Below are 18,955 nucleotides of genomic sequence, written 5' to 3'. Positions count from 1 at the left end.
TAGTGCTTCCAATTAAAGCTGTTGGACTATAACCTGGTGTTGCGTGATTTTTAACTTTGTACATCCCAGCCAAATACCGGCATCTCCAAATCATGACGATCTTATGATAGTAATGCTGTTAAGTGTCAGGGAAAGGTGGTTAGATTATCTCTTCTTGGAAATGGACAGTATAAACACTTGAGTGACACAAACATATGAGACACTTCTCGTCCAAGTGCGGATGTTATGCATCTCTTGCTGTATGTGGGTTTGGCCTACTTCATCATCTGAGAGGTTATGAATGAAACAGAACACATAAGCAAGTATTTCCATTTTTGACCATTTGATAAAGGGAAAATGAAATATAAGCAATCATAAGGTCATTTTGAAGTTATATGAGTTGGGAATAAAGTCTGAAATATGCTTAATTTGTTACTCTCCATATTTCTTCACTCAACAGTGGCTATTGTTCAAAAGTGAGGGTGGTGATGGCCTAGTTGTATTAGTAGTAATCTAGGAACCCAGGTAATGTTCTGGAACCTGTGAATGAATGTTGTTTTTAAAATATTCAATTGGTTTTGAAATGCATTTAAAAAGCAGGGATTGTGACAGGTGCTATAAAAATACAAGTCTCTCTTTTTATCTTCCTTCTTTCTCACAGCATTAGTTGTGGATTTTATTGTTAGAAAAGAAAAATGTGGCAGAAACTGGAAATCTGAAAACATATACAACATGCTGGGAATACTCAACAGGTCAAGTAGCAATGTCAGTCAGAGATATAGCATCGATGTTCAGGTTCATGAATCCTCATCAAAACTGGAAAAAATTTAGAGGTGGGAAAGGGATGTTATGACATTACACTTCATTGTCATTTTGTTTAAATTCCAAGTTTTGTCCCATCAAAGAAACTGCCTCTGCATAGCATCCTATCACATCCTTATACTAGTTTAAGTTTTGACATGTCCAGTGAAATGTTCTCGCTGTTCCAAAAGAGGCAGAAGGGGAGTGATGGCCTAGCGGTTTTATTGTGACTATTAATCCAGAGTCCCAGGTAATGATCTGGGAACTTGAATTCAAATCATGCCATGGCATACCGTGGAATTTTAATTTAATTAATTAAAAAACTGTCATTAAGTATCTAAGATGACAATGAAGTCATTTTTTCAGAAAGACTCATTTGGTTCAAGAATGTCCTTTCAGGCAGAAGTTAAAAATCACACAAAACCAGATTCTTGTCTAACAAATTTATTTGGTAGTACTAGCTTTTGGACCGCTGCTCCTTCTTCAGGGACCTGATGAAGGTGCAACATTTTGAAAGCTAGTACTTCCAAGTAAACCTGTTGGACTATAACCTGGTGTTGTGTGATTTTTAACTTTGTCCAACCCAGTCCAATATCAGCACCTCCACATCATGGCTACCTTTAGGGAAGAAAACTACTCACTTATATGTGACTCCAGACCCACAGCAATGATTTTTAACTGTCATCTGGGCAATGAGGGATGGGTAATAGACGCTGGCTGAGCCAGCCGTGTCCATGTCCCTTGAATGAATAAAAAGTAAAAAATGTTTTGTGCTTCTCAAAGGAAGTAAAGTGGTGATGGCCAGTTCATCAGGTTTCATTGATGTTAATTGAGGGAAAGATGCTGGCCAAGACATCTCGGTATCACTGGACAGATGGATAGTTTATTTAGCATTCAATCTGAAAAATAGCTCGTAATAAGATGCACATCTTCACAGCAGTACAATGTCAGCTTAGTTTATAAACTTATATGTGCATACATCAAAATACAAGAAGTCTCTACTCAGTCAAAATCCTTTCAATTAAGGATGTTTTACCTGGTGCTTTTTGGGCTGTATCAGTCAGAAATGGTTATGTGTAGTTGGTAGTGTCCATATTTCTGAATCAGAAGCTCCAGGTTCAAGTCCATATGCAAGTTTTAATGGTCAAGAAAGGTATGTTCATAACATGGGCAAAGGGACAAACCTTATAAATCCATCTAACTTACACCAATGGCAGGCAATAACAGCGGGAGAGGTTCCTGCTCAAACATGTGAAGGAAAGAAATTGGAGCCTCTGTCATCACTATCCATATCTCCCGATTCCAACGTGCATGATGAGGCTCTTGTGGGCACAATGTCTTCTTGGCATGGGGGGCACAGGTGGCTGGACAGTCAGTGTACATCAGATCGATACCAACAACACAGGGTTCGATTCTCATTCTGGCTGGGAACCTGCTTCCTTGCCTTATCTGTAATAGAGATCATGCTGTGGGTCAGAACTGCAGCAGAATCCATTACCTTCATCATACATTGGGAGCAAAACATAGCTGGGTTCAGTTAGCTTCAGTTGTCTAAATGGCCTGTTAGAATAATACAGTATGGAAGCAGGCCATTCCACCCATCGAGTCCACCTGGAGCTCCTAAGAGCATCCCACCCAGACCAATTCCCCTACCCTATCCTATCCTCTTAACTCTGCATCTCCGATGGCTAACCTACCTACACTACACATCCTTGAACACTATGGGTAATTTAGCATGGCCAATCCACCTAACCTACACATCTTTGCCACAAATACAGAAATTGCTGGAAAAGCTCAGCAGGTCTGGCAGCATCTGTGGGGGGAACTCAGAATTAACCTTTCGGGTAGGGCGATCCTTCTGCACATCTTTGGACTGGAGGAGGAAACCAGAACACCCAGAGTTAATTTTGGATCACTCGGGGAAGTGCCTTTTCTGAGTCTTTATATCGCTGGTCGATGTTTGTATATTCTCTAGCATCACCACAGACCAAGGATCAAGTGATATTGATGTTATATGAGGCTGGTTGTTATCGTCATTATTAGCAGGGACCTACTGATGTTGTTGATGTTGTAGGATTTTGTGGACCGGCTCCCCCGTTTTTATTTTTATTTTTATATTTTTTTGGTGGGGTTCGTCCTGTCCTTGTCTCAGTGGAGGATCTTATCGCACCGTTTATGGTTTTTGCTCACTTGTCACTGAAGAGTTGTAAGAGTTCAAGTGTCAGTGACAGAGTGAGTCTTGATGTCTTTTGGGCGAACATATCGTATCTTTCAATGCCAAGGAATTTCATGAGGCGGTTATTCATATCCAGCCACTTGCCTTGTGCGCCCATCACGAAGCCAAAGTATTTGGGGTCCGTGCCTCCAGTCAGTTCCCTGGCCTCGGCATTAAGGTGTTATATTTCTCTTGTTTCTCTCGCCATGCTGTTTCCAGTGCTTTACTATCATTCTCATACCGCACTGTGACATCTACAACCGCGATCTTCTGCTCTTTTCTAAATATGAGATCGGGCTTCCATAGGGAACTGTCTTTGGCAAACAGCCTGGGCTCCACGTACGATGTCCAGCCGTACTTACTGACTTGCTTCTGCAACTGGTCAGCGATCTTGTTATGGCATTTTATTCGAGCATTTTTCACGAATGGGCAGCTTCCTGAGATGTGTGATATGGTCTCGTTTGCCATCTCGCACCTTCGGCATAGTTTGTTTTGGTTTGGCTGTCACCTAGATAATGTGGTTCTTGTCGGGTACAGGTTACACCGCAAGAGCACGCTATTAATGAATCTAGAGGATTTTTGTTGTACTCCGGCTTTTGTCCAAGAATTAGAGATCTTGTCATCTCTAAAGTACTGGATGCCTGCTCCTTGACATTCCAGCTTTTGCCATTTTTCGAATTCCCACTCCCTCCAGCCAGCATACCTATTTGGTGGTTTTGGTCGCCCCACATTTGCCTCCTGGAGTGCAGGCATGATGTCTTGGATGGCAGTCATCAGGTCAATTTCCCCTTCGCCGCTGCTGTGGCTACTGGGTTGGAAATTTTCAATTTCCATGAGAACCTTGAGCTCACGCAGTCCCGCAACTGTCTCTGTGTTGCTCTCTCCTTGATATTGAAAGGATGCCTGAATGACTACATCACTGGACATGTCTAGTGCCTCACGTTTGCGAACAATCGCGGATGGGATTTGCACCTCCAGTTTTGGGACGCCTAGACCGCCGTTACTGTTGCTAGCGTATAGCACTCCGTCTGCGGTATGAGGTGGTATGTGTAGGAATTCTTTGGTGGCGTTGCGTATTATTTGGTCCAGTTTTATGAGAGTAGCCTGTGACGCTTCTGTCAGAATCAGATGGAAGTACAATCGGGTGATGATATGTATCTTTAAGATCTCCAGCCGTTGTCATGGTCGGAGAAATCCTGCCTGTATTCCTTTAACCCAGGACTTAAGCTTCTCCTCCCACTCTCCTTCTGCCACACCTGCCCATGAATCGATCCGGGCACCCAGGTATTTCTCTGTCTCGCCTGGGGGTATGTAGGCTATGGATTCGTCCCGCAGCTTCCAGTTCGCGAAGTGATTGTACAAGAAGGTTTTCCTTTTAAAAGTGAAGTGGAATCCCTTCGTCTTCGCTGTGTTAATACTGAGGCCCTGTATGGTCGCAGTATGCCTGGAGCAGCTTTAGATTCCTAGCCATACCAGTGTGTGAGTCGCTTAGAAGGGCAATGTCATCCGCGAAGGCCAAAGTCGAACAGTTGACTCTTCTGCTGCCCAGGGGCATGAAGACCCCTGAGTTGGCCCTCTCCAGAGAGCACACCAACGGATCCAAAGCAATGTTAAATAATATTGGTGAGAGTGGGTCGCCTTGTTTTACGCCCCTCTCGATAGTTATTGGGGTGGTTAAGTTTCCGTTCCCCTCCACCACTGTTGTGTTGCCAGTGTATAGGTCTGCGATGAGACTTACAAAGGCTTTGGGTAGTTTCAGTCTTTGCAAAGATTTGATCAGTAGCTTGTGCCCAACTAAGTCGAACGCTTTCGCTAGATCAACAAAGACAACTGCGAGGACCTTCCGATTGTACTTTGCTCCCTTGATAATGTTTTCGAGGACTACAACGTTTTCATTGCATCCAGAAGTGGCTGCTAGGAACCCCTTTTGCCTGGGGTTTATCTCGACTGTTTCACTTAGGCGTTTAGCCATTGTTTTCGTGAACAGCCGGAGCAGCATTGGACCGATGGTTATTGGTCGCCAGTTACCAATGCTTTTCAAGCGTTCCTTATCCTCGCACTTAGGAATCAGGACCGTTCGACTCTTTTTCAGTGAATCAGGGATCCTGCTTGACTTTAGCCATAAGAAGAGGCGGGGTAGACGGGTTTCCTCCTGCTCATGGAGTGTTCTTATATCCTGCAGTTTCAGGCCGTCTGGTCCGGCGGCACTGTTCTCATCTATCCCCTTGATGGCCGCTTCAAACTCCTCTACCTCGATGGGTTTCATCAAGGACCCGTCATCGACTTTGCCAGTGTATGGGGCATACTTATTTATGTTTGATTTATTATTTGGTGCTGACAGTTTCTCACGGAAACATGTCTCCAGTTCCTCTTTTGATAGAGGACAAGCGGATGAGGTCGGCGCCCCCATGATCTCGCGAGCTAGTTGGCGCCGGTTGGATTTGTAAAGCAGCTGTGTTGCTCGAAACAGCGCCTTACGTGCTGCCCACTATTTCTTGGCTCCGGTATTACTACCGGGCATTTTATCTTTCTTGGCCCGATCTTTTTGAGGCCTCTTGTGTTTGTCCTGCCTTTTCCTACTATTCATTAGTAGGTTGGTAATACTATCCACCAGTCAGATTCCGAGGGCAAGCGTGTTCGGGTCATTCCTCGAGCTCAAGAGCTCTTCAGCTTGTGTAAGCTGGTCATCTACGTCTCGATGTTTTGGGATCGAAGCCGGTGTTTTTTGGCTGGCTCTTTGGCGCTGGGCTTGGTCGTCGGAATTCTCCTTGACACTCTCTGCCTCCGAATCGTGCAAATCTATACCTGCCGTTGGCTCGCTGATGTTCTTGACCTCCGTCGGGGTGTTTACCAGGAGCCTGCGTTTGTCTGAGATTTGTTTTGGTGTTTTAGTTTTCAGGATGCTACTGATGGATTTGTTTATGAATTTGCATCCAGCAAATCTCACTTCTAATTCCCTCAGGAGTGCCACCTCCTCCTGTGACTATACACGGTCGCTTCTCCCAGGTTTGCTTTGGACTTTGGGTGCCGGTTTGAGGCGTTTCTCGTTTCGTAGAACCGGGTGTCTGTGCCTCTCGTGTTGACCAAAGCCTGATTGTGTTGAAAACCGTTGGTCACACGCGCTGCATGCAAAGTCCCCAGCTGGGGGTTGTTTTGTTCCTTTGCATTTTGGGTAATGGCAGACTATTGAGTGGTATTCTCCTGCTTTATCGCAGCGTGAACATCTTGTATGGATGTTCTTTATTCCATACACTTTAGTCACATGGATCTTAAACATGCTCACCATGGGGAAGAGTGTGTCGCAGTCCTTACAGAACAGCCCATCGTTGGGATAGTGGATGATACCTCCGAGGCAGACGTTCTGTCACATACTGGCTCGATTACAACTCCTTCCATGAAGGCAGTTGTATCAGTTGTTTCTTCACCAGTCTCATTTATAGTCTATTTCATGTCTGTGCCCTGCTTTATATCTCGATAGCGTTTGTTGTAGAAGGTCTGGGTGGTTATGCTTATCTCAACCGCAGGGTGGGCTGCCCTTACGGTACCTTATCCAACCTTATCTATGTCATCCGTTACAGGGCGAGCTGGCTCCCCGAGAGGGGTTATCGGTCTCAACTCCATGTAAGGCTGGAGGTAACGTCTCAAGGTCGCTGTCTCAGTCTGGACCGAGATGGACCTTGTTGCGGGTTTTATACAATTACAACCTAATGATTTATCACAGCTCGTGGTTGTGGACGAGGCTGCGGGGAGGTTGTTTTTCTGGGACGCTTCCCAGCCGGACTGCTCCATTGAATATGGAAGACTCATACTGGTTTTTTGAGAGCTGGTCAGTGTGGACCACGGCCGTCTCGTACTTTTTCTGGTTGTTTGGTCACCCAACATCCAGGAATATTGGGCTTACTGGCAGCGAGGCACGACACACACTGTGCGCCAAAAATACGTGAAAACGTCACAGTCGGCAACTGTGCTTCCTTGACCAGGTCAAGAAAGAGAGTCATAGTTACTCCCGCCTACACAGACATGTGCAAACTCCACACAGACAGTCGCCCAAAGCTGGAATCTAACCCGTGTACCCTGTGCTGTCAGTGTCTGAAATGCAGAGTGTGGGGTTCAATACCTACCGAGGGTACCTTGAAGGAGTCTCCTCCTCAAATTCTCCCCTTGACTGTGGCGAGGTGGACCTCAGGTTAAACTACCACCAGCCTGTATCTCTCTTATGAGACAACAGCACTATGGGTCCAGTATAGCAATTTTACCTTTTTTTTAAACATTAAGAATCTCCTCTCAGAAACACACGGTGAAAAATAGAAGTAGGTGAGACTAAAATATCACGGTCTGTTCCCCGTTTCCCTAATGCACAAGCTGGCAGCGTGAAGTTCACGAAAACATATTTAAATAGAAAGAAAAAAACAAGCGAGGAGGGTAGGCGACAGTGCGAGAGGTTAGAAAGGGAAGCTAAACAATCCGCAAAAGGCCAAGAGTGCAAGTAGGAGAAAAGCCAGGGGAACAGCAAGGCTAATGCAAGTTGTAACTGTGGGTTTCCTGCTGGATCACTCAGTCCTGGGGAAGGGGAGCTGGAGCAGGAGTTGGGTGGGAAAGTTCTAAGTCCCAGCTGATCCGGACCCGGGGAATGACGGCGCTGGGAGTTCCGGGTGGGCGCGGTAAGGAACAGCTGAACTCTGGAACCAGAGCAGAGCCCGGTACGGAGTCAGGGGGGAACACACAGTCAAAACTACAGCGGTAAGGATCAGAAGGAGGGCTTAAACCCGGGAGGAAAGGGGCGAAGGTGGGGGACCGGGCATGTAAGCAAGTGGCGACATTTTTGGAGGGGGGTTGGAATCTGAAGTTAGGGAATAATTAGCCAAGAGCGAACCCGGAGTAAGGGGCAAGGAGTAAAGAGCGAGCCCGGGACAAGGTGCAAGGTTTTCACTTCGAACTCAGACTGACAGAATCCAGGGGCGAACCTGGAGTGAGAGCAATAGGAGCCGGTGTCAAGTAGTGTCTGGGGAGTAAGGGCCGAGAAAAGTTAAAAGCTAAAACAAACGAAAAGGAGGGGTTTAGAGGGCTAAGGGCCAAGTGCTGGCAAATGGGACTAGATTTATCTCGGATATCTGGTCGGCATGGACGTGTTGGACCGAAGGGTCTGTTTCTGTGCTGCCCATCTCTAAATAAGGGCAGAAGTAGGATAGTGACTTTAAAAGTGAGATAGTTAGAGTTCAAGGTCCCGTGTGAGTGAAGGGTAAGATCGGCAGGAATAGGGCACCCTATTGAGGCTTTGACCAGGAAAAAAAGGGACGTGTGCCTCAGGTACAGGCAGTTGGGATCAAGAGATCCTCTGGATGTATATATACAGGGAATACAGGAGTTTACTGAAGAAGGAAATCAGGAGGGCAAAAATGGGGCATGTGATAGCCTAGGCTGAGGTTAGGGTGAATCCAAAGAGCTATTTAAGTATATTAAAGGAAAAAAAAAAGACAGAAAATAGGGCCCCTCAAGAACCCAAGTGGATATATATGTGTAGAACCGCAGGAGTGGACAACGTTGTCAATGAATATTTAGATTAGATTATTTACAATGTGGAAACAGGCCGTTCGGCCCAACAAGTCCACACCGACCCTCTGAAGAGCAACACACCCAGACCCATTCCCCTAAATTTACCCCTTCACCTAACACTATGGGCAACTTAGCATAGCCAATTCACCTAACCTGCACGTCTTTGGACTGTGGGAGGAAACCGGAGCACCCGGAGGAAACCCATGCAGACACGGGGAGAATGTGCAAACTCCATACAGACGGTTGCCCGAGACGGGAATCAAACCTGGGTTTCTGGCACTGTGAGGCAGCAGTGCTAACCACTGAGCCACTGTGCTGCCCTGTGTTTTCTCTTGTGTTTACTGTGGAGAAGACATGAAGACTGGGAACTTGGGGAGGTTAGTGATGATATCATGGGAACAATCCATATCACAGTCAAGGTGGTGTTGGATCTTTTAGAATGTATGAAGGTGGATAAATCTCCTGGTCCTGACCAGATATATCCAAAAACACTGCAAGAGGCTAGAGAAGAAATTACCGGGGCCCTGGCTGATATTTTTGCATCATCATTAGCCTTGGGCGAGGTCCTGGAATACTGGAGGGTAGCAAATGTTCTGCCATTATTCAAGAAGGGCTGCAAAGAAAAACCTGGGAACTATAGACCAGTAAGCTTAACATCTGTGATGAGTAAGTTACTTGAGAAAATTCCAAGGCATAAGATATACATGCATTTGGAAAGACAAGGTTTGATTAGGAGTAGTCAGCATTGCTTGTGAGTGGGAGATCATGCCTCAAAATTTGATGGAGTTTTTTGATGAAGTCACCAGGAAGGTTGACGAGGGCAGGGCGGTAGATGTAGTCTATATGGATTTCAGTAAGGCCTTTGATAAGGTTCTACATGATAGGCTGCTCTGGAAGGTTAGATCGCATGGAATCCAGGGCGAGCTGACCATTTGTTACAGAATTGGCTTGATGGTAGGAAGCAGAGGCTAATAATGGAATGATGCTTGTTGGACTGGAGGCCTGTGACTAGCGGAGTGCCTCGGGTTTGTGCTGGGCCCATTGCTGTTTGTTAACTGTATCTATATCAATGATTTGGGTGAGAATGTACAAGGCATGATTAGTAAGTTTGCTGATCACACTAAAATAGGTGGTATTATGGACTGTGAGAAAGGTTATTAGAAATTACAGCAGGTCCTTGATCAGCTGGCGAAGTGGTCTGAGAAATGGCAAATGGAGTTTAATATAGGTAAGCGTGAAGTCAAATCAAGGTAGGAGTTTCATGGTGAATGGTAGGGCCTTAAGGAGTGTAGTGGAACAGAGGGGCTTTGGAGTTCAGGTACCCAATTCTCTGAAAATGGAGTCACAGGTAGACAGGGCAGTGAAGAAGGCTTTTGGCACACTGGCCTTCATCAGTCAGGACATTGAGTATAGAAGTTGGGAAGTTATGTTGCAGTTATATAGGATGCACTTGGAGTATTGTGTTCAGTTTTGGTCACCTTGTTATAGGAAGGATGTTACTAAACTGGAAAGAGTCCAGAAGAAATTTAAAAGGGTGTTGCCTGGACTCAATGATCTGAGTTATAGGGAGAGGTTGGACAAGATAGGACCTTTTACTTCAGAGCATAGGAGACTGAGGGGGGCACCCTATAGAAGTGTATAAGATCATGAAGGCATAGATGGGGTGAATGCATTCAGTCTTTTTCCCAGCGTTGGGGAATCCAGGAACAGAGGGCATCAGTTTAAGGTTAGAGGGGAAAGAATAAAAGGGAATCTGAGGCCACCATTTTTACACATAGTGGTACACATGTGGAATGAGCTGCCAGCAGAAGTGGTTGAGGTGGGTACATTAACAGCATTTAAAAGGCATTTGGACATGTACATGGATAGGAAAGGTTTAGAAGGATATGAGCCAAGCGCAGGGAAATGCGGTTAGTGTGGACGGACATTTTGGTCGGCATGGACCAGTTTGGACCAAAGAATCTATCTCTGTGCTGCAAGATTCTATGACTAGGAGGGAGAGCGACCAGAATGACAGTTGGAGTAAGGAGGGAGTGTGAGATGCCACCGCATGTCCCTTCCTCACTGGGAGCCCTGTGCCCAAGCTCCTGCTGTTGGACTGGGTCAGCTGTTCACTGCAGTAGAGAAAAGCACGAGGGAGGATGACTGGATCCTCACTCCCAAAGAGGTTTTTGAATATTAAGGGGGCATATGGGATACTTGCCTTAATAAGTCGAGGACACTGAATACAAGTGCAGGAGGATTATGTTGGAGCTGTATATTACGCTAGTTGTACCACAGCTGGAGTACTGTGTGCAGTTCTGGTTACCACTCTAAAGGGATGATGTCATTGCTGTAGAGAGAGTACAGAGGCACCCCACCAGCTTGTTACCTGGGTTGATGTGTTTCAGTTCTGATACTTGAGTAGATAGACTAGCGCTGTTTTCCTTAGAGCAGAGAGGGATGAAGGGGAACCCAGTTGAGGTGTACCAGATTGCGGGTTATCGATAGAAAGGAACCAGAGGGTGATAAAGGCAGGAACCATTGTGATATTTAAGAAATATTTAGGTGAACCCTTGAAACATTTCAGCTCCCACTTCTGACTGGGCAGGAGTGGGGTTGTGCAGGAAAGTGAGTTTTCACAGTGTGTTGGAGGAGATTGTTAGGGTACACTGTTACACAGTAATTGTGCTACATTCTGACTTGTGTGTGATTGGCAGAGCTGTGAGTCCTCTATAGTACCTGATGGGGAAGGAAAGGAACAGCTGCCAGTTCCCATTCCCCCCCCCCCCCCCCCCCCCCCCACCTCCGTTGCAGAGAGTTATGTTCTGTGTTGCATTACCTGCTTCACCCCAACCATCCTCTAATGTATCTGCACTCCTCCAAGTCTTGCCCCTTCAGCATCTTCGATTTTATTCACTCTTCCAGTGATAACAATACCTTCAGCTAGCCTGGTCTCTAAACTCTCAGCTACCATCTTAAAACCTCTCCTCCTCTAACTCACTATTTCAGAATGAACTCTGAGTAGACCTTTGATCGGTTGGCTTATTAGTTCTTTATGACTTGGTAGCAAATGCCCTGTTGAGCACTTTGGAATGTTTCACTACATTGAATTCTATTTAAATACAGATTACTGTTTTGTTTGGTTGGTATTGTTTTGGGTGGATTCATATGGAGAGGGTGGGGTGTGTTTGACACATTGAAATAGCAGCAACTGTGTACGTCAGAAGAATGTCCCCATTATCAGTAGCCAGTAATTCACTTTTATTCCGTAGCCGCCAGGACTGGATACCAGCGCACTCCGGTTGTGAAGAATAGAGAGCCAGGAGATGGAGGGACTTTGGGAATTCCTGTTGAAGCTGCTGTCAATATGGCTGATTATTGGGATCACACTCATTATGCTGCCCGCCATGTTTGGGGTTTCATTGGGAATAACCGAACTTTACATGAAAATTCTGGTCAAGACTCTTGAGGTAAGAATCTTTGATTCAATAAGGGATGTATTGCAAATCACATTTAGGCTTAAGTTGTGGGAATGTGCCTTACGTTGGAAGAAAGTATTGGAGGTGGCTATTTCCTAATTAGCTCAATGGATCATGATGGGTCCATCACTCTCTTGAATTTCAGGCTATTCAATAGTTATTGTTCATTTCAGCAGCCGTTGGCTCTTGTAACACATCGAAGTATGTATGTTTATTTAGCAAGTCAAAGAAACGCCAATTTTAAGGTGCTCTAGCTTTCTTTTTTGTTTAGGGTTTTTACAATAAATTCATCTGCAATGTCACTGGGTTTGTGTGGTGAGCAACTTAACTGTTGATAGTTCTGGTTTGATGAGTTTGGTTAGGTTTCTCCTCGGTGGATGGTATGAGAATTTGTTTTCAGTACTCCAGGATTCCCACTGTTTATCACCAACCAATGACCACAGCTGGATGTTGGCAGGGCCACGTGTTGCTGTAATCTTATCCATTCATGCCCGTCTGCTCCCCATGTCTCCTCGGCCCTCACTTTTTATCACAAAAAAACTGAACGATATTGCCTTCACTCAATAACTGGTTTGGATCATTCTATGAAAAAGAATTACAGCCAGCTTATGCTGGAAGCAATGATCCAACATTCTTCTCTTCCTGGCGCAGCTGTTTTTAATTGAAATATGATCTCGAAAGAAGTGTTTTCATGGTGTGGTTATTCTGTTAGCTGAAGAAAAATAAGAATATTTGTCCAAAGTAAAAAGACATTGTTTCCAAAACCTTCTCTCATGTAAACTGTCACTTAGCCTCATCTGTTCATTGTAAAATTACATTGCATCTCTTAACCTCATTAACACTGTACGAATGTTCTGAATTGGGTGGACCTTGATAAGTATTGCAACACTTTATTTTTTCTTGACACCTCTTGGCAGTTTAGTTTACAACTTCCATTACAGCTGGGAAGTTTAGAAAGAAGAAGCAAAGACTTGAGCAGATAATTGATTAAATCTCTCGGCCTCCTATATTATGGGAAAGCTTCTGTGAAGTGAGATGTAATTTTGATTAGTGTGTCATGGTGCAGTAGTTAACAGACAATCAAGCTCTGGTGTATTTCAAAAAAGCTGAAAATGTGTTGCTGGAAAAGCGCAGCATGTCAGGCAGCATCCAAGGAGCAGGAGTATCGATGTTTTGGGCATGAGCTGACTTTCCTCATTCCTGAAGAAGGGCTCATGCCCGAAACGTCGATTCTCCTGCTCCTTGGATGCTGCCTGACCTGCTGCGCTTTTCTAGCAACACATTTTCAGCTCTGATATCCAGCATCTGCAGTCGTCACTTTCTCCTATAGTTCAAAAAAGGCAAGTAATTATCTGTGGTACTGAAACAGATCACAATATGGGACAACTCAGTGCTTGGGATCTTCCAATCATTTTTTGATTCCAGAAAAAGCCATTTTGAAAGCAGTGCTGAATAAAGGTAAGTGGGAATGTTGGAGGATGTGTAGGTAGTATAGCATGCACATCCTCCTCTCCCACCAGGTCATCTTTTCAAGTACGCACAGAAACTGTCATTGACAGGCAGACACACTATGCCTTTCCAAACCCGCCTGTCACCAAGGTCCTCTCACACCATGGTAATGGTGTAAAGAGCTAGGAGATGGTGCTCAGAAGGAAACTCCATAATTGAATGGCTTGCCAGTTAAAGGACTTGTTGGTACTTAGAACAGTTCAATGTGATTCACACCTTATACATTGATCTATAGAACAGCTATGCCTGATTTTAACATTAGGGAAATGTTTGACTTGAGCTTTTCCTAACTGAGGTGCTGTCTGTTATCTTTTAGTGGGCGACTCGGAAAATACAAAAAAGAGCACAGGAGCAGCCTGGCCGCCATTATTCTCCTTCCAATGGTAAAGTTTATGCTTTTCTCTATTAAAATCTGCAACAAAAACTGAGAAAAATGATGTTTTATGATAAATAAATGATGAACGCACAACATGTAAAAGCTTATTATTGGAAGCAACAACTGAGGCTACCATTCTGGGGAAAAGAGTGTTAACCTGTTTAGACATGTTATGAGAAACCTTCATGGACATAAGTCCAGTTGCCTAGTGATAGGGATATGACTACCACTTTGATCTTTACTTTTAAGAAATGTTGCTAATGAATTGATCAGCAAACTTCATCTGTACAGTCTTCAAAGATGAAGGAACTCTGAAATAGCCAGGAGTGTCTAGTCCACCCTTCTCTACAGGTAAAGCAACCTGCCTTAAAGTAAGAAACAGGTAATGGTTTGGTTAGGAGCAGAAGGCAGGTTTCTTGCTATTGGTCTTCAGTCAATATCACTCTCTAGACTTTGTTACCACAGTGATATTCCATCTATTTGAAAGGACAAGCAAATAATGTTGAAATTGGAAATGTTGAGGTTTATTTTGATTCCAGTGATGGCAAATCAGGGCAGGGCTTCTACACTTAATGGTAAGGTCCTGGAGTGTTTGACTGAATAAAGGGACCTTGGAATGCAGATTCATAGTTCCTTGAAAGTGGAGTCGCAGGTCGACAGGGTAGTGAAAAAAGTGTTTGGTACGCTTGCCTTTATTGGTCAGTGCATTGACTATACGAGTTGGGAGGTCATGTTGTGGCTGTACAGGACATTGGTTAGGCCACTTTTAGAGTACTGCATTTAGTTCTTGTCTACTTGCTACAGGAAAGATATTGTGAAACTAGAAAGGTTTAAGAAAAGATTTATAAGGATTTTGTCAGGGTTGGAGGGTTTGAGCTACAGGGAGAGGCTGAGTAGACAGAGTATTTTCCAGAGAGCACTGGAGGCTGAGGGGTGACCTTATTGGGGTTTATAAAATCATGAGGGGTATGGATATGGTAAATAGACAAAATCTTTTCCCCAGGGTAGGGGAGTCCAAAACTAGAGGGCACAGGTTTAAGGTGAGATGGGAAAAATTTTAAAGGGACCTAAGGGACAACATTTTCACATAGAGAGTGGAGTGTTCATGGAATGAGCTGCCAGAGGAAGTGGTGGAGGCTGGTACAATTACAGCATTTAAAAGGTATCTGGATGGGTATATGAATAGGAAGGATTTAGAGGGATGTGGGCCAAGTGCTGGCTAATGGAGCTAGATTAGGTTAAGATATCTGGTCAGCATGGGCGAGTTGGATTGAAAGGTCTCTTTCAGTGCTGTACATCTCTATGACTCTCTGACATTTGCTTTTCTGCTTGAAGCAGTCACCAGTGGGGAATGGTGTCAGGAGCCCAAACAGAAAGATAGAATGTCATGTTCTTTGGTTAAACTTTGGAAGCACCAAGAGAATACAAACTCAGTTTCATATATTGACTAAATTTAAGCAAAATTTTGTGAAATCATATTCTCTTTCTGAATTGTTGTGGCAATGGTATCAAGCAAGCTGCTCAGATTATATTACGAGATAGCAGCATTTTTCAAAAGTTTCTCCATCTCTTAGAGTGATAGACATCAGACCCACCTGCTGAAAGAAGGTTTCAATTCTTCCTATGTATGTAATCCTGTCCTGAACAGTACATATGGGAAAGAAGATGTTTTCTGGCAGCAGGATTATACATTATAAGAAAGTGAAGGCAAAATCTTACAGAATAGTTGCCTGGAAAGGAACCGAGTACAGTTATTGCTGAGAATACAGTGGAACAAGACAATTTTGCCATACAAAGCACAAATTTTCCTATTGTGCTGACTCCCACAGCCCTTGTCAAGCAGATCATGCTGACCAGATATCTTAACCTAATCTAGCTCCATTAGCCAGGACTTGGCCCACATCACTCTAAATCCTTCCTATTCATATACTCATCAAGAAGAACTCTGACCATCTGAGAGAATTCTAAATGCATGCAAAGCAGTGCATGATCACAACTTTTTAAAATGTGAATCAAAACAAGGATATTGAATTTTATTGTCATGCTGTCTGTCACAGGAAATTTATATCTGGAATCATCTAGGCTACCTTTGGATTCTGCATCATTAATCCATATCCATCTTGGATATCCAAAGTGGCAGCAATGGCATAGTGTTATTTATCATTAGACTGTTAATCTGGAGACCCAGGAAATGTTCTGGCGATCTGGGTGTGAATCCTACCATGGCAGAAATTTAAGTTCAATAAAAATCTGGAATTAAGCCTCTAATTAAAGCTATGAATTCATTGTCGGATGTCGGAAAAACCCATCTGGTTCACTAAAGTCCTTTAGGGAAGGAAACTGCCATCCTTACATGGTTTGCCCTATATGTGACCCCCAGACCCACAGCAATGTGGTTGACTCTTAACTCCCCCCTGGCAATTAGGGGTGAACAATAAATGCTGGCCTAGCAGCGACGCCCACATAGAGTCTCCTGTGAACAAATTTTAAAAATACAAGATACAACGTCTTTCTTCAAATAATTCCAGGAAGCTTTGAGGAACTAATGCATGTGATGCTAATCTTCATTTAAGGTGTCTTTGATACCTTAGATGAATTTACAGGGAAATGTTGTCACAATGTTTTGATTTAATTGAGGCAGCATGGTGGCTCAGTGGTTAGCACTGCTGCCTCTCAGCGCTAGGGACCCATGTTCGATTCCAGCCTCTGGCGACTGTCTATGTGGAGTTTGCACATTCTCCCTGTATCTGCGTGGGTTTCCTCCGGGTGTTCCGGTTTCCTCCCACAGTCCAAAGATGTGCACGTCAGGTGAATTGGCCATGGTAAATTGCCCAGAATGTTAGATGCATTAGTCAGGGGGAAATGGATCTGGGTGGGTTACTCTTCAGAGAGTTGGTGTGGACTTATTGGGCTGAAGGGCCTGTTCCCACACTGTGGGGGAATCTAATCTAATTGTAACTTATAAAGTGAGAGAGTCAGGATTTGTTCGTCCTCTTTGACCAGTCATGCCTTGTGTCATATTTTGATTTGAATGGAACCCTATCCTTTGACTGGCTCTATTTACGTTACCTAGACTCATTGAGAACACTGCTAGTAACCCAAGTATCAACATCGTGTTCATGAGCTTGTACTTCAGGAGTTGGTTCTTTCTAGTTGCAGGAAGTTCCACACTCGTCAGCGATGGGAAGAAAAGATTCTATGCCTATTTGAGTGGGCCAAGCGTTCTCCCCACAAGTGGAATCAGCACTGCCAAGAGATGGTCATCAGTGCTTTTGGAGCTCCCTGCCCCACCTTGTTTGTACTGCACAGTTGCTGAAGGCAGAATAAAATAGCACCCAGTATCTTTAACTGCCATTGTCTAATCAGGGAACACCATAAGTGTACCTTTGAACTGCAGTGGAGAACACGATCAGCTAAATCCACAGATTTAAATGATAATTAATGATGATGGTTGCACATCATTTTGAATATTTCACTTTGCAGTGTGCAAACTAGCCAGTTGTCAGTGACTACCATTGCAAAAGAAAATCTCTTGTGCTTCAGTTGTGCTTTTCCAGAGTCCGTCTAATGAGTTAATTTCTGATAAAATTAGAATTTATCACATTTCATAAATTATAGCCCAAATGAAGAGTTCTTCTTTCTATAAGCACTAAACTACACCGCTCTCGCATTTGGTCTTGGATAATTAGCATCAATTAGTGTCAGCTTACTTGCCTTCTGCTTTACCAAAGCATCTAATCTACATCATTTATTTATTTGTCTTATAAAAGAATTATCTGCCATTTGAATGTCATTTTATTAATGTGACCATTTTACTTCTGTTGAAGATAATAGTCTGAAACCTGTTTGATTACAAAGATCAATGAATTTAAATGCAACATTGGATGTATCCCCAAGAAAACATAGAATAAGTGGTTTTTTTTGTGCTGTAAATCTAAATCAAGTATGTATAATTATTCATTTTATCCTCTGCTCACCAATTTTCAGGGTGACACCTATGACTGACTTCATGTTATCTGTCTTGAAGTCAGGATTGTAGTTTGACACTGCAGACCATCCTATGGGTATCTAAGAGGCAGCTGCAATATTTGGACTTGATTATCTTCACTTGGGAGAATGCTGTCTCGGAGATATATGAAGTCAAAATAAGTTTTTACTTTAAAGGGACAATGATAGAAGTGGGCATTTATCTGTCTTTGAGCCCCCAAAAATCACTGTCTGTTGATTTGATTTTCAGGTCAACCGTTTTGCAGAGTAATTATCTCCATATCAAGACCCAATTTCAATTGGAATGCAATCGCAGTCCTGATTATAGGCATTAAGTCTCTGTTCATTCCTTGCAGTTCACAGTTCAGCTTGTTTGGTTTTGAAGTTGTCTGTAAGGAACTTTAAGTCTAGCGATCACTTTGTCTAGCAGTTCACTGCACAGTGCATTCCTTGCTTTAAGAAAAGGTATAATGTCAGCTATCAGATTTAAATGTCTTTCGAGGACCTTCCCTCGACTTAACCACCTCACAGCGGCATGGAGGATTAGTTCACCAAAGGCAGCATCAAGTTTGTCAAGTAAGGATTTAAACCAAGTGATTAATGACTCTTGCTCGAATCAAGTTTGCAGCCTTAACAATTTTAATTATATGAGAAAAGTGTATAACTTTACTCAGTAATGCTTGCTGGTGGATAATAAGTGATAATTGACAGAAGAGAGGATGTCAGGATCATTTTTTCAAAATGTGATAAAGTGTGCTCAGTTTCTTGATTGGAATGTTTTTTTCAAGCATGTAACATTTTTGAATTTGTTATGGGTATCCTCAGCCTTTGCTCCTTGTTTAATAGAGTCATAGAGATGTACAGCATGGAAACAGACCCTTCGGTCTAACTCGTCCATGCCGACCAGATATCCCAACCCAATCTAGTCCCACCTGCCAGCACTCGGCCCATATCTCTCCAAACCTTTCCTATTCATATACCCATCTAAATGCCTCTTAAATGTTGCAATTGTACCAGCCTCCACCACATCCTCTGGCAGCTCATTCCATACACGTACCACCCTCTGCGTGAAAA

General features: G+C 43.7%; 1 protein-coding gene across 2 annotated transcripts in view; it reads left to right on the top strand.

Moving 5' to 3' along the window:
- The first annotated feature begins 7,521 nt into the window (after nucleotides 1-7,521).
- Nucleotides 7,522-18,955, top strand: part of gpat3 (glycerol-3-phosphate acyltransferase 3) — a 59,205-nt gene continuing 47,771 nt past the window's right edge. For both annotated transcript variants that reach the window (XM_043674288.1, XM_043674287.1), the window contains exons 1-3: nucleotides 7,522-7,735; nucleotides 11,803-12,000; nucleotides 13,835-13,901. In XM_043674288.1, coding sequence (XP_043530223.1) covers nucleotides 11,857-12,000; nucleotides 13,835-13,901 — 211 coding nt within the window. In that variant the 5' untranslated portion in view covers nucleotides 7,522-7,735; nucleotides 11,803-11,856. The remainder of the gene's footprint in view (nucleotides 7,736-11,802; nucleotides 12,001-13,834; nucleotides 13,902-18,955) is intronic.

This window comes from Chiloscyllium plagiosum, chromosome 32 (genome assembly GCF_004010195.1).
Source record: "Chiloscyllium plagiosum isolate BGI_BamShark_2017 chromosome 32, ASM401019v2, whole genome shotgun sequence".
Taxonomy (NCBI): domain Eukaryota; kingdom Metazoa; phylum Chordata; class Chondrichthyes; order Orectolobiformes; family Hemiscylliidae; genus Chiloscyllium; species Chiloscyllium plagiosum.
The sequence above is the reverse complement of the archived record's forward strand: the minus strand, read 5'-3'. Positions and strand labels throughout refer to the sequence as shown.